Source organism: Tachysurus fulvidraco, chromosome 5, assembly GCF_022655615.1.
Source record: "Tachysurus fulvidraco isolate hzauxx_2018 chromosome 5, HZAU_PFXX_2.0, whole genome shotgun sequence".
Lineage (NCBI taxonomy): Eukaryota > Metazoa > Chordata > Actinopteri > Siluriformes > Bagridae > Tachysurus > Tachysurus fulvidraco.
Window position 1 is genome coordinate 33145614 of NC_062522.1, and position 11133 is coordinate 33156746.

Genomic DNA, 11133 nt, shown 5'->3' on the forward strand with positions numbered 1-11133 from the left:
CATCACCTGTGAGGCCTGGCTCATTTGCATTTGTTCACTTGCAGAGTAGCTCAGATCCAAGGCAGGCCAAACCTCTGTCTGCGACGGAAACCTTTACGGCCTATCTATAAAAAATAGTCTGTTTATTTTATATAAAAAAATTGTGTGCTAAGGTTTGTCATTGCCATAGTACATATCATATTTATATAACCCTTGTGCAGACCTGGGGTCTATTCGATTCATCCGGAAAGTTTAATGTGTCATTATTTGGGTTTCCTTCCACATATTTGCCTGAAATTTACCAGGATTGTTCCAAATTATGAACTTTGCAAGTAAAATTAATCTTGTCCTCCCGGGTCAATTTGAACCAGCCACATTTAGTGGGGCAATAGGTCACACTTTTGCCCTTTTCAGCGCAATGAACATACATACAGACACAAAATGCAAACATAAAATGTCCACTAACACGCGCACCCAAAACACACACTCACACACCACAGAAACACACACACACAAACACACACACACACAGACACACACACACACACACACACACACACACACACACACACACACACACACACACACACACACACACACACACACACACACAAATTGGGCATTGCATTTCAATATGCCTTTTGATACACTTTTGGTATGCCTTTGCCTAGCAGAGGAGTGTGTATGAGACATGAGGAGTGTGTTTGGAATAGTAAGAGTGCGTATAAGACATGAAGAGGAGTGTGTATGAGACATCCCTTACTTGGGAAAGAATGAAAAGTTGCTAATACATGAATAAAATGAAAACTTGCTAACACTTCAGTCTCCAATGTATGTTTGTAGACAAATGTCATAAGCTGAGTGAAGTTATGGTCCATGGCTTTTGACATGTTCTTACACATACAGAATAAAATGATGTAATTTCATTTTCATTGGCCATCAATGAATTATAACACCAAAAGTGAATTTTGAGACGGAACAAGAAACCAACATGCCTCCACAGAAGATGCATCGTGGTACTGGGAAGCCCTGTCTGAGCCAGACGACAAAAGGCGGCACTGTGTGGGTAGAGGAGGACATTGGAATGCCCAGTGCAGAAGCAAATCACTTGTGCTTCACTGCGCAAGCTGGACCCTGGGAGACTGGGGTACTTTCCCAAGTAAGCAGATGCATTGCAGACATATTTGGTCTCCAAATACGTGGCCATTCAGAACTTGATCCCAAATTTGTCCGGCTTGGTTGCGATATACTGTGTGAATGGACAACAAACCAAGGTAGGGAACAGCTGTTTATCTATGGTCATGTGTTTCCCTAGAGCAGGGGTGTCAAACTCAAATACACAGTGGGACAAAATTTAAAATTTAAACAAAGCCGTGGGCCAACGTTGAACAAATGAACCTTTAAATATGGAACCAAACAAGTTTTTCTTCATATTGAATATGGAACAAGCAACGCTTAAATAACTTAATAGTGCAGACATGCAAAATCGAACCTCAAAATATAAAAAAACATATCAATGGCATATTAAATTAAATTTAAATAAAAATTGTATGCCTCTTTTCTATTTGCAGCCTTCTGAGGTAAATATAAACTTTTTTCCACAGGCTAATAAATTTGAAAATAAAATAACAACAATGAATGAATCAACCATTCAGGCCTTTGAGTAGCAAGAAAAAGTGCATAAAGAAAATGTTAATTATTGCCCAATTTGCAACACACTGATCTAATCTGATGTGCCTAAGCCAGATACCTGGCATCTTCTCTTGGATGCTAGTTCATCAATGTCTGGGCTCAGGCTCTGAGCTGAGGAAACCTCAGTATCGAACGAAGGTGTTCATCAGTCAGACGACTCCTGTGAGATGTTTTTGTCATCTTCATCAAGGAGAAAACTTGCTCACATAGATAAGTGCTGCCGAACAGGGAGAGCAATTGAGCAGCTTGGGTGCGGAGCTGAGGCATTGTGTCAAGGATGAACTGTGGAAACTGTGCGGCGCCAACAGCATCATACTTTGACTTCAACGTGTCATTACACTGGAGTTCAATCAGCTCCATTTGGAGGTGGTTTGGTGCGTTTTCCACATCAACTGCGAAGAGATTACTAAGCAGTTGAAATCTACATTTCTGGACATCAAAGTCGGCAAATCGCTGGCTAAACTCAGTGCCGAGTACACTGAGTTTTTCAGCAAACTGTGCGCACACGGCAGTAGAGATCTGTGTTTTTATGGTTTGGCAGCAGAGAAAATGGTTAAGGTTTCCTTGCAGCATCTGTTTCTCCCACAGGCACAATTTAGATTTAAAAGCTCTCACTGCTGCGTACATGTCTATGATGATGCGTCCCCGCCCCTGCAGCTGCAGGTTCAGCGCATCGAGATGGCTTGAGATGTCACACAGAAAGGCCAGCTCACACAGAAACTTTTGCTCCCGGAGCTCTGCTGTGTCCTTCCCTTTGCTTTGCAGAAACTGACATATTTCCTCATGCAGCTCGAAAAATCTGTTCAGTACTTTTCCGCGGCTTAACCATCTCACCTCTGTGTGATATGGCACGTCTGAATATTCAGAACCACACTCGTTTAGAAAAGACTTAAACTGGCGGTGATTCAGACCTTTGGCTCTTAAAAAGTTAACAACTTGTGTTACTGTGGTCATAACGTGTTCCATCTTAAGGGCTTTACCACACAGTGATTCTTGATGTATGATGCATTGATAAACAGATAGCTCACCTGCACAATTCTCTTCCCGCATCTTTTCCCGAATCCTGCCCACCAGTCCATTCTTTTTACCTCTCATCGCTGGCGCACCATCTGTGGTTAATCCCACAAGTTTATCCCATGGCAGCTTCATTTCAGTTACACATTTGCAAACCTCCTCAAAGATTTCCTTCCCTGTGGTTGTGCCATGCATGAATTTAAATCCCAAAAGCTCCTCCGTAACACACAGATTTAAGTCCACTCCACGGATGAACACTGACAGCTGCGCAGTATCAGACGCGTCGGTGCTCTCGTCCACAGCAAGTGAGAAAGAAACGAAACCTTTTCCCTTTTCCATCAGCTGGTCATGAAGATTGGTGGCAAGTTCACATGTGTGCTCAGCTACTGTGTTCCTGCTCAGGCTCACGTTTGAAAAGGCTTGTTTTTTCTCTGGGCACACTTGGTCACAAACTTTCATCATGCACTTTTTTATAAACTCTCCCTCAATAAAAGGCCGGGCTGATTTTGCAATTTCTTCTGCCACAATATAACTAGCCTTTACAGCAGCCTCACATTGTGATTTGGCTTTTTTGAATACATTGTGTTGTGAAACCAAACTTCTTTTCATCTCCTCTGCTTTCTGGCACCTTTGAGTCATGTCCAGGTTCTTATACTTGTTCTGGTGTTTCGTTTCATAGTGTCGTCTAATGTTGAACTCCTTAGTTACAGACACGTTGGCTCCACAAACAAGACAAACAGGTCTGTCTTTTACATATGTAAACAGATATTCTGCCTCCCACCTATCCAGAAAAGTTCTGTTTTCTGCCTTTCTTTTTGCCATTTTTGGGAATGGGTAACACGGTGACAGTTATATAGTATAAGGTTGCGGCGTGGTCTGGGAGAGAGACACACAAGGAGGCGGGGTGAGCGGGGGCTTTCCTGCACGGATCGCTACCGAGTTGAGCACGTAATGAAAGGCGCGGAAAACCCGCAGATGGACGACTTGCCCAGCTTGCAACAGCGGTCGCGTCCACCAAACGGGAGCACGCTAATGATGTCATAGGCCCCAAAACAGCAGCAGAGCATTATGGGATTTGTAGTATTGGCGGTGAATGTGCTGTTACAGCGACTCCGCTGCTGTTTAATACCGGCGGGCCAGCTCTAATAGTAATTTGATATTTTTGTGTCTGTATGTATGTTCATTGCTCTGAAAAGGGCAAAAGTGTGACCTATTGCCCCACTAAATGTGGCCGGGTCACATTGACCCGGGAGGACAAGATTAATTTTACTTGCAAAGTTCATAATTTGGAACAATCCTGGAAAATTTCAGGCAAATATGTGGAAGAAAACCCAAGTTATGATACATTAAACATTCCAGATGAGTCAAATAGACCCCAGGGGTCTACGGAACCAGCCGGAACGGCCCGACCTGGTCGACGGAACCAGCTGGCCCGACCGGGTCGACAGAACCGACCGGGTCGACGGAACCAGCCGGGCCGACCGGGTCGACGGAACCAGCCGGGCCGATAGGGTCGACCGGGTCTTTGGAGCTCTTTATACTGACCAAGCTAGTCGAACCGGAACCTTCTGAATCTGTTGTCCTGAATCTTGAGCCTGTCCTTGAACTTCCGAATTTTCTGGGTCATGTAGCCCAGCTAGTATGGTTATGCCTAAGCTCCTTAGACCCTCTGCCCAGTACAAGAGGGATAGCCCTGAACTCTCTGCCTGGCCCAAAACGACTATATCCGAACTAACCATTCTATCTGCCCTGTCTGTCTTTAGTTCTTTTTCTTTGACTTTGTCAGCCTCGCTCTCTCCTGTCCGCATCTATAGGTCCAGATCACCTCCAGCACCACCCTGGCTGCCAACTCCAGCTCTGCTCGGGTCTCTGTCTCCACCTCCAGCACCACTCTCGCCTCCAGCTCTGCTATGGTCTCTGTCTCCACCTGCAGCACCACCCTGGCCACAAACTCTGTTGTGGACCCTGACCTCGCCTACAGCATCTCCCTGGCTACCTGCATTGCCGGCTCTGCCCTGGCCACCTGCTCTTCCGGCTCCGCCCGGGCCACCTGCTCTTCCGGCTCTGCCCGGGCCTCCTGCCCTTCCGGTTCCGCCCTGGCCTCCTGCCCTTCCTGCTCTGCCCTGGCCACCTGCCCTTCCGGCACTGCCCTGGCCGCCTGCCCTTCTGGCGCCGCCCTGGCCTCCTGCCCTTTGTACAGGTGTATTTTTAAAGTTGTATGTGTCGAGGTCATAAAAAGTAATGCTGTCATTTGTTTACAGAGATTTAGCCTAAAAGTTCTTTAGGAATAATGTTGTAGATGTTAAAGTCTTGTGTGGCACAAACACATTCTCAGCTAATAAATGGTAATAAGACTTATATGTTAATTGCTTAATTTTACAGAAGGAGCATTAAGAGCAGTGTACTCTTTATTTGTTTGTACAGATTTTGGATAAGTTGCATATTTTTAGGTCTCTGTGGAATAGGTTTACACACACTGCACTGCTTGGAATGTCCAAACAGAGGAGCGTTCAACAGATATATAATTTATATATATATATTTTGTGTGTGTATATTTAACTCATGACAACTGGAGACTCTGATCTGGAAGTAAAAACAAAACAAAACAAACAAAACAAACATGGCAGCACCATCTTTGAAAGATCTGCAGGTCTTTCAACATAAAAATGATTTAAGTGAAAGTGACATACGGTGACCCATACTCAGAATTTGTTCTCTGCATTTAACCCATCCAAAGTGCACACACACACCATGAACACACACCCGGAGCAGTGGGCAGCTATTTATGCTGCGGTGCTCGGGGAGCAGTTGGGGAGTGGGGTGCCTTGCTCAAGGGCACCTCAGTCACGGCCGGCCCGAGACTCGAACCCACAGTCTTCGGGTTACGAGTCAGACTCTCTAACCATTAGGCCACGACTGCCCAAATTTATATCACAGACATGCAGAAAACTAAAAAGAAATTATTTTAAATATAATATTAAAATGTCAGTCTATATATATTATGTATAAATAAACAAATCGTTTTTTAATGTAATCAATTAAACTTTTAATAATATTATTATTATTATTATTGTTGTTGTTGTTGTTGTTGTTAATATTAATATTAGTAGAACAGCTGTTACCTATATTTAAGTAATGTTTCTTAAACATTAAAAAAGTCCCCCCCCCACACACACAGCTCTCTCTGTACACAATAGTGAAATGTCGCCACCTGCTGGACATTCAAACACTATTAATAATAAAGCCTCAATAATAAAATAAAAGTGTAACTGTTCAGTCTGATGAAATGAAGATTTATTAAAGATTTGCAGGAGATTTAACAGACAGAAATGTACCAATGACACAGAAATACAACAAACAGCTTGGTATCAGTCTGTTTCCTTCTAATTCTACAATACAACTCATTTAAAAAGAGTCACACAACTACAAAGAGATGAAAAATAAGACGTGTCTTTCTTTAAAGGGATCTCCCCCTATTTTCATGATGATCTAAATGAAAAAAAAGTGGTACAGCTCCCTCATACTTTGACACACAGGGGTCTCATTGGAAAGAAGAGAGTCTCTAGTTTCAGATACAAGTGTCACAGTGATTCTAGGCCTTCCTGACACAAAGTTACAGAGGCTAGGATGGAAGGTTTTGATTTCCATCTAAGTTGTTTACCTGATAAACTGATTAATCTTATTGCTGTGGAACATGTTAGGAGCTAAATAACAACTGATGGTCATAGCCACATGTCTTGGCTTTCACCAAAAAAAATTTCAAGTCAAATGACCCAAAAATGGATTAAATTCTATAAAAATATTTTTCTACTGACATGTCCGTCCGGTCATGTGTTTCTTGTTTACTTGTTTACTGTATAACTTTGAATTAAAAGACTGCATGCTCAGTTTAAAAGGCCTAAAACAAAGAGAACCTCTCTGCCTAGAAATCTGCTGTGAAAAAAGGCCTGTATCCTGACACCCTGAGGCGTGAGAGTGTGAAAAAGTCGAGAATTGCGCAATAAACCCATTGCACAGCCATGTCTGCGCAGCTCAGGCATCAGAGACATGTCATGTTGCATACCGTTGGAATCGTCTCCTTATTGGCTAATGAGCTGTAAAGGTCCCGGATACTGGAGGAGCAATTGTCAGTCAAACAGAGAGTGTCCCACCTAGGATGGAGAGACATCATTGGCTTCTCAGCCGTCTATCTCTGCACTACAGGCGCCGATTGGCTCAAGTGATGGCTTGTTTGATTCGTTAGGCCCTGGACTACAAATCTGATGCAACAGTGTAGTTTTAGAAGCCTCGTGGGAGAAGTGAGAGCCGAAAAAAAGGACGGAGGTGAACTGCTGTTTCCAGTTTTCGGTCAGAAACGGAATATTTGCGAGGCAACCAAAGCGTTTTTGGAATAAAAGGCTTACAGCATCTAAAAGTAAGGGAACAACTGGTCTAGCGCCGCCTAGTTCAGTTCACTACCAATTTTGATTCAAATAGTATGATGGCTATAAATCATATTATGCTTTGTGAGTGGGCTTAATAAAATCTTGAGAGTCTAAGCTTTGATAGAAAAATAAGTTTAACTGTGTATTTAGATTTTGTAGCTTTTAATGCTTAAAAGCTACAACGAAGTTGCTGCAGCCTCATCCCCCAGTGGTAATTTTCCGTATTGTGCCGTGGACGGCACGGCGGTCACATAACAAAGAAAAATGTAATTGTATGAAAATGCTGTAGGATAAGAGGAATAAAACACTTGAGGACGTTCTGTTACAGGAATATAATCAGTTTCTGCAGGTGAAGTAAAGCACACCAAAGATTCTCTGATTCATTATAAACATTTGTTGAAGTAATTTGATGAAGCAGTTTTAGGTCAAACCAGAGAATCAGATGGAATGAGCTCGGACTGTACTCAAGTCAAACACAAATCACTAAATACTTTGAAATCCCGTTTATACAGACTGCTGAGGCATCTGTTCAGGATATTAACACTCGTTATTTCAGGAGGTCTGGGGTTCGGTTCGTTTTGCTGAGCGAGGTAGGCTTTAGAAATTGTCGTGGTCTGATTGATATAACAACAGAATGCAGTCCAGTAAAAACTGGGAATGTTAACACCTTTATCAAATGTCTTGACTTTATTATTATTATCCTTTCTCGTTATGGATATCCAATTATTCCCTGGAACTACTCCAGTCACTACAAAAGCCTTGATTCTATAGTTTTGTTCGCACTTTCTGTGTATCTCTGCCTTCATCGGTGTCTCTACTTCTTTTTCCCATTCTCCATTGCTGTTTTTTGTTTGTGGTGCTATATTGGTAAATGTGAAGGTGGAGTCTGCCTGATTCTGATCAGCAGCATATTGCTTTGGAAACACATGACCTCTAGTATAATACATTTTAGTATATTTGCCACTCTCTTTATAGTCTCTGTTCACAGCCTGGTGAAAAAACCCATCCATCTCATCATCAGAGATCTTCCTCATTTCTGGACCGTTGCTCATGTTTTCCAGCTGTTATGAAGTAATACAAAGGAGGTGTCAGTCAGTGAAAACTCATAAATACGTTATTTACTGGAGTCGCAGTCAAAGAGGGTTTGTGAAAAAAGGTTTTCAGTGATGTTTAACTCATGAACTGAACACTGCATTATGAAGCAGGAAATGAGATGAAATAATGAATTGACTCAGTGACTGATTCTTACAACTGAGTGACTCATTCAAAACAACTGAATCGTTTGCGAACAAATTATATGTAATGATTTGCTAGAGTTTTTCTTTAGAACAGTCAAACTCTGTGTGTCAAACACTTCACTTACCTGTGGTTCATTTTTCCACACTTCGTTCCGAACCGTCCGTCTTTCCCACGAGAACGTGTAGGCTGAGTAGACGGGGATCCTACGAATCGTGTCATACAGCGTAGCAAATGTGTATAGGTTGTTCAGGCGCTGACAAATCTGCTTATACTGAGAGTCTTTGAAAACAGTCGGGGTGATGATATGTTTTACATTTGGGCTTCGGATGAAGAACTTGGAACAAGAAGACTTTTGGAAATCCGTCACAACCTCCATCAGGGTCAGTGAGGAGAAAGTGGAGAGCAGGAGCACCAGAGCGAGAAGCTTCATCCTGACACACGGTGGAGGAGTGTGTGATGAGGAGTGTGATGAGAGTGAGATAAAGAGTGTGTGAGATGAATGTGTGATGAGGAAGAGTGTGAGATGAGGAGTGTGATGAGAGTGAGATAAAGAGTGTGTGAGATGAATGTGTGATGAAGAATGTGTGAGGTTTGTACCAGATGATGGAGAGCAGAAATCTACCTGCAGTCCTAAAGATGAACAGAAGAACCACAACACAAATGTTTGATTTATTTACTGCATTTACTGCAGTAAATAAAAAAAATTGATATATCGCTTAAAAATTGATATAATTGAAATACAGGATTTTCCAGAGAGCTGTACTCGTCTCCACAGGAGCACTAATACAGTGACTTACGTATCAGCGAGTTATATATCAAACTCTAATCAAACTTAAACTGATAAATTATTAGACTGCTAAAGATAAAAAAAAAATCTTATGACCAAAAGACATGGAAATGTAACTGTAAGAGAGAGAGTGAGATTGAAAGAGAGAGAGAGAGAGAGAGAGAGAGAGAGAGAGAGAGAGAGAGAATAAGATTTTCTCACCACAAGCTGCTGGAACTTGATGTTGGAGTTCAGTAGAAGATGTGAGATGATCACAGGAGGAGATCTTTGTACAGAGATCTTTATCTGTAGAAGAACCGGCTGGTCTCTCGCTCTCCTGTCTCAGATACTCGCCTTTTTATAACACTGCTGTCACGTACACTGGTCACATGCTACAGTGGGGTTATTGATGAAACTAACACCTTACACACACATCAGCATGGCTCAGTATCTCAGTGAACAAGATGAAAGCTTTTACACCACATGATGCAGCTGCATAGATATCAGCAGCAGATGGTGGACGACCCTCATGCAAATTCTTCACCCTCTGGAAAATTGGTCATGAAACCATCAGACCCTCACAGTAACAGCTTCTTCCCCATGCCATCAGCCTCAGTATCCAGAGACTGTACTGACACCAACATACACAACACAGCTGGTTATGCTGGAGCTGCTAAAAGGTTTCACAGACATTCAACAAGGTTAAAGTTAATTATAACCAAATAAAGTGTATGATGTGAAAATATAGCATTTAGCGTCAGTTTAGGCAGGCCACATAGTCAAGCTCGGCTATCAGCTGATGTAAACATTTCTAACCCCGCCCATAAGCTGATCTGATTCCTAAGTACGCAATTGGTCCCTTTCAAACAGGGCCCCTGATTTAAATGCATTTTTCAGTCTGTCTGCTTGACTGTTTCCTCTGCATTGCTGCAACCCACCACGTCCCCTAGCTCCTCCTTGAAACTTTGTGTTTAACTTAATCAGTGTCATTCTGTTGTCACTGATGCAGGCTCTGTTCTAAATGGGGGGATTTTGTCTTGCTGCTTTCCCAATTAAATGGATTGTCCCAAGAAGCTGCCACTGTTCCCTGACTAGCTTTCATGGAGATCATGAAAAGGAAGGGGAATTCAGAACAGAGCCATACCACCAAATGTAAATTTTATAAGCTTGCAAATAAAATTTTTTAATATACTGTATGTCAAAGAATTGTTTTTATTTTGACTCAAGTGGTCCTGACTGAACTACATTCAGTTGTTGTCCTTCAGTGGATCCCTTTTTGTGGTCACTACTGCAAATCATCTCATACACAGATATGCTTTTGTACAGGTTTTACACAGGACACCCTTTATGACAAAAACCTTCCATTATCTCCAAGATTGGGCACAGCACTGGTAGTTAACCCCTGTGACTGGGTTAGTTCTCTACCTGGAAATTGAACCCAGTCCATGGTTCTGGAATAAGAGGAATAAAACACATGTGGATGTGCTGTTATGAGAAATAATCCACACAGTTGTGGATTATTTTTATGTAATAACACAATAAATGTTCATGGAGACTCAAAGCTTCTCTTATCTTAACTAAAAGCAGCAGAAACATCAACCTGGAATAATCTATTGTTGAAGGTCACTGTGTATTAATTGTTGTACAAATGTTCTTCAAGCTCTAATGTCTTCTAGCACCAGCTCACTTCACACCTCCAAAACTCATTAAACATCATGCAGCAGTTTATAAGTTTCACAAAGCCACTGGTGTGAATTTCCACTGGTCTGTGGTTTTAACACACACCATACTGAGAAAACATTTCACTAAACAGAATATAATAATATTAAACAGTTAAACAGCTCAGTGTGTTTCTAAGCTGAAACCTCAGCAGATGGATGATGTGACACGAGGAGATAAAATCCTCCATGTTCACAGTAAACAGTGAAGTTTTATTAAAGATTTAAATTGTTTTATTTATCACATACACAGTTTTTCATTATAGCAGATGACAAGTTCATCTTCAACAAGTGACTGAAC

At 41.9% G+C, this 11133-nt stretch overlaps 1 protein-coding gene across 1 annotated transcript; it reads right to left on the minus strand.

Moving 5' to 3' along the window:
* Window positions 1-7361: 7361 nt before the first annotated feature.
* LOC125141187 (endonuclease domain-containing 1 protein-like) lies at window positions 7362-9467 on the minus strand. The gene is made up of 4 exons (XM_047813415.1): window positions 9337-9467; window positions 8881-8970; window positions 8473-8813; window positions 7362-8170 (listed from the first exon to the last, which is right to left on the minus strand). Exons 3-4 carry the CDS (start codon window positions 8776-8778, stop codon window positions 7574-7576), a joined length of 903 nt encoding a protein of 300 aa, XP_047669371.1. The 5' UTR covers window positions 8779-8813; window positions 8881-8970; window positions 9337-9467; the 3' UTR covers window positions 7362-7573.
* Between the last annotated feature and the right edge of the window lie 1666 nt (window positions 9468-11133).

Bases quoted from the DNA above. Each gene is read 5' to 3' on its own strand.
- LOC125141187 (XM_047813415.1), bottom strand. From the start codon at position 8,778: ATGAAGCTTCTCGCTCTGGTGCTCCTGCTCTCCACTTTCTCCTCACTG. The intron at 8,171-8,472 runs GTAAGTGAAGTG...ACTTCATAACAG, and splicing joins TGTGGAAAAATGAACCACAG to CTGGAAAACATGAGCAACGG.